Here is a 2,310-nt window from a genome sequence, read left to right as displayed (position 1 = left end):
TGGAGGCCACGGCAGTGACGGTGACCATCGGGGACGGGCAGAGCCTGGACGTCAGCACCTTCAGGAAGCTGTGAGTGACACCGGGCACCGTGGCCGCAGGCAGGGCCAGGGATGGAGGATGCTGGATGGGACAGGGACACTGAAGACAAGTCATAGCAAGGAGGAGTGCCCCAGGATGGGGATGGGACCGGGACACTGCAGGCAGGTCAGAGCTGGACCAGTGCCCCAGCCATAGGCTCCAAGGAGAGAGCTGCCCCAGCGCAAAGTGGGTGTGATCTCCTCTGGGATGCTTTGTGCTAGAAGTCATAACCATGGTGGGCTGGCACCCGGCCACCAGCATGGGGTGGGCTTGGGCTGGCCAGCCTGGGTTGTGTGGGGGTGGCTAGGCTGGGGAAACTGAGGCTCTGGCACATCTCTTTGCAGCATTTCTCTGGGGAGAAAACAGAAGTCCCAGGAAACCAGGGACAGTGTGTGCTTGAGCAAGGAGGGTGAGCAGGGGCTTGGGCTGGGTCCTCCCCAGCCTCAGCCAACACCCTCCTCTTCACCCCGAACAGGGATGGGATGTGCTGGGAGATGAAGCAGCGCTACCTCCCTGCCCAGGTGCACGGACGCTTCCTCCTGAAGGGTGAGGGAGGCCGGGCTGGGGGGGTGCAGGGACCATGGAGCTGGAGCCCCCACTCCTGCTGTTGGCAGGGATTTGGGGCCAGCATCGTTCCTCCCAGTGTTTCACCTCTAGGATCTCAGAGTGCCCCAGGTCCATCACAAGCAGCACCATGGGTTTGTGCCTGCTCATAGGGAACAGCACCCCATAGGGCTGGCTCCAATTTTCACCCCTTGTACACTTCACTTGTGAAACAAGGCCCCTGGACAGTGCCGGGGCTAACCAGGATTAACCAGAACTAAGATGGCTGTTCCCTGTCTTTCCCAGGTCATGGCCATGGCAGCAAGGTGGACGTGGCAGTGGGGGAGACAGACCACAGCAGCTACACCATCCTCTATTACCAGAAGGGCCAGAGCATCTCGGTCAAACTCTATGGTGGGTCAGTGCTCTGTGGCTTGTGGCACATGAAGGACAGGAATGGCAGAGGGGTGGGAAACCTGGGCTGAGACCAGGAGCTGCCTGTGGGAACCCTGGACACAGGAATGGAGTGTCCCCAAGGGTCATGGTCCCAGATGGGACCCATCTTGTCCCCAGATGATGCTGCACGGGAGACAGTGGGGAACCAATAACCCTTCTCTGGTCCCTAGCCTTGTCACAGGCACAGGGTGGGCTTTGGGGCAGGGTCAGGCAGGGTTCGAGGCCACTGATGGCATCTCCCTCTCTGCACAGGACGGAGCAGCCGGGTCAGCGATGCTGTCATAGACAAGTTTGAGCAGCGTTTGAGGGCTGTGGGCCTGAGTGAAGATGTGACCTACTACTTCCCTACATACGGTGGGTGGCACATAGTGCCCTGAGACCTGGGAGCACCAACATCCAGGGACCAGCATCCAGGATTGTGGTGCAGCGTGGGGAGGGGGAGGCACATCCACATGGGTTTGAACAGCTTGTGGTCCCGTGTCACCCACAGCACAGCCACAACTGGGATCTGTCCCAGTGCCAGAGGTGCAAGGACTGGGCTGTGCCCTGCAGTGCCTCTGGGTGCAGGGCTGGTGAGGTGACCCCCTGGGTTGTGTCTCTTTCAGGGTTCTGTGACACTGCAGATATATTTCACATCCTTGATGGTGAGTTGTGGGGTCTGGGCGGTGTGCTGGGTCCCCCCATGGGCCAGGCTTGGCCCCATGTTGGGCATCACGTGGGTTCTCCTGCCCTGGCTGGGAGCTGGGCACAGTGGGCCAGACCCTCACCACACCACAGCAGTGTGGTCCTGTCCAGGGATGCCAGAACAGGGTCCCTTTTGAGACCTTGTGTGGGGCAAAGAGGTGGCAGACCATGACCCAGGATGGGCATCAGATGCACCCTGGCAAAGTCCTGTTCAACCCCCACATGGGTCAGGCTGGGTTTAGTGTGGTTTTAGTGGTGTTTCCAGGGGCGAGGGCTGGTCTGGGACAGGGACACCCTGGGATGAGGGCTGGGGTCCCTAAGGACAGCTCCATCACTTGTCATTGGTGTTTGGGGAGGTAGAAGCAGGTCTCCAGCCCCAGTGCTGGGCTTGGACATCTCCCCAGCCCCATAACACTTCCCTTGCCCTTCCAGAAACGAAGCAGTAAGTGCAGATGGTGTTGCCAGGAGGTTCCCAGAGTTCAGCCTTCACCTCATCCAAGCTGCCCATGGCCATGCAGGATTGAGCTGGGGCTTTGTCAGACTCTGCT

At 60.0% G+C, this 2,310-nt stretch overlaps 1 protein-coding gene across 1 annotated transcript; it reads left to right on the top strand.

Annotated features, from left to right (window-relative positions):
- Positions 1-5: 5 nt before the first annotated feature.
- On the top strand, positions 6-1,722 carry C8G (complement component 8, gamma polypeptide; the record flags this gene model as incomplete). Its single annotated transcript, XM_010021762.1, has 5 exons — positions 6-70; positions 555-625; positions 929-1,036; positions 1,331-1,432; positions 1,684-1,722. Coding segments are annotated over 5 exons (385 nt in total), but the record flags the coding sequence as incomplete, so codon positions are not given.
- Positions 1,723-2,310: the final 588 nt, after the last annotated feature.

This window comes from Nestor notabilis, unplaced genomic scaffold, assembly GCF_000696875.1.
Source record: "Nestor notabilis isolate BGI_N333 unplaced genomic scaffold, ASM69687v1 scaffold27020, whole genome shotgun sequence".
Lineage (NCBI taxonomy): Eukaryota > Metazoa > Chordata > Aves > Psittaciformes > Psittacidae > Nestor > Nestor notabilis.
Note: the sequence above shows the minus strand (reverse complement) of the source record. Positions and strands in the feature narration are given on the sequence as shown.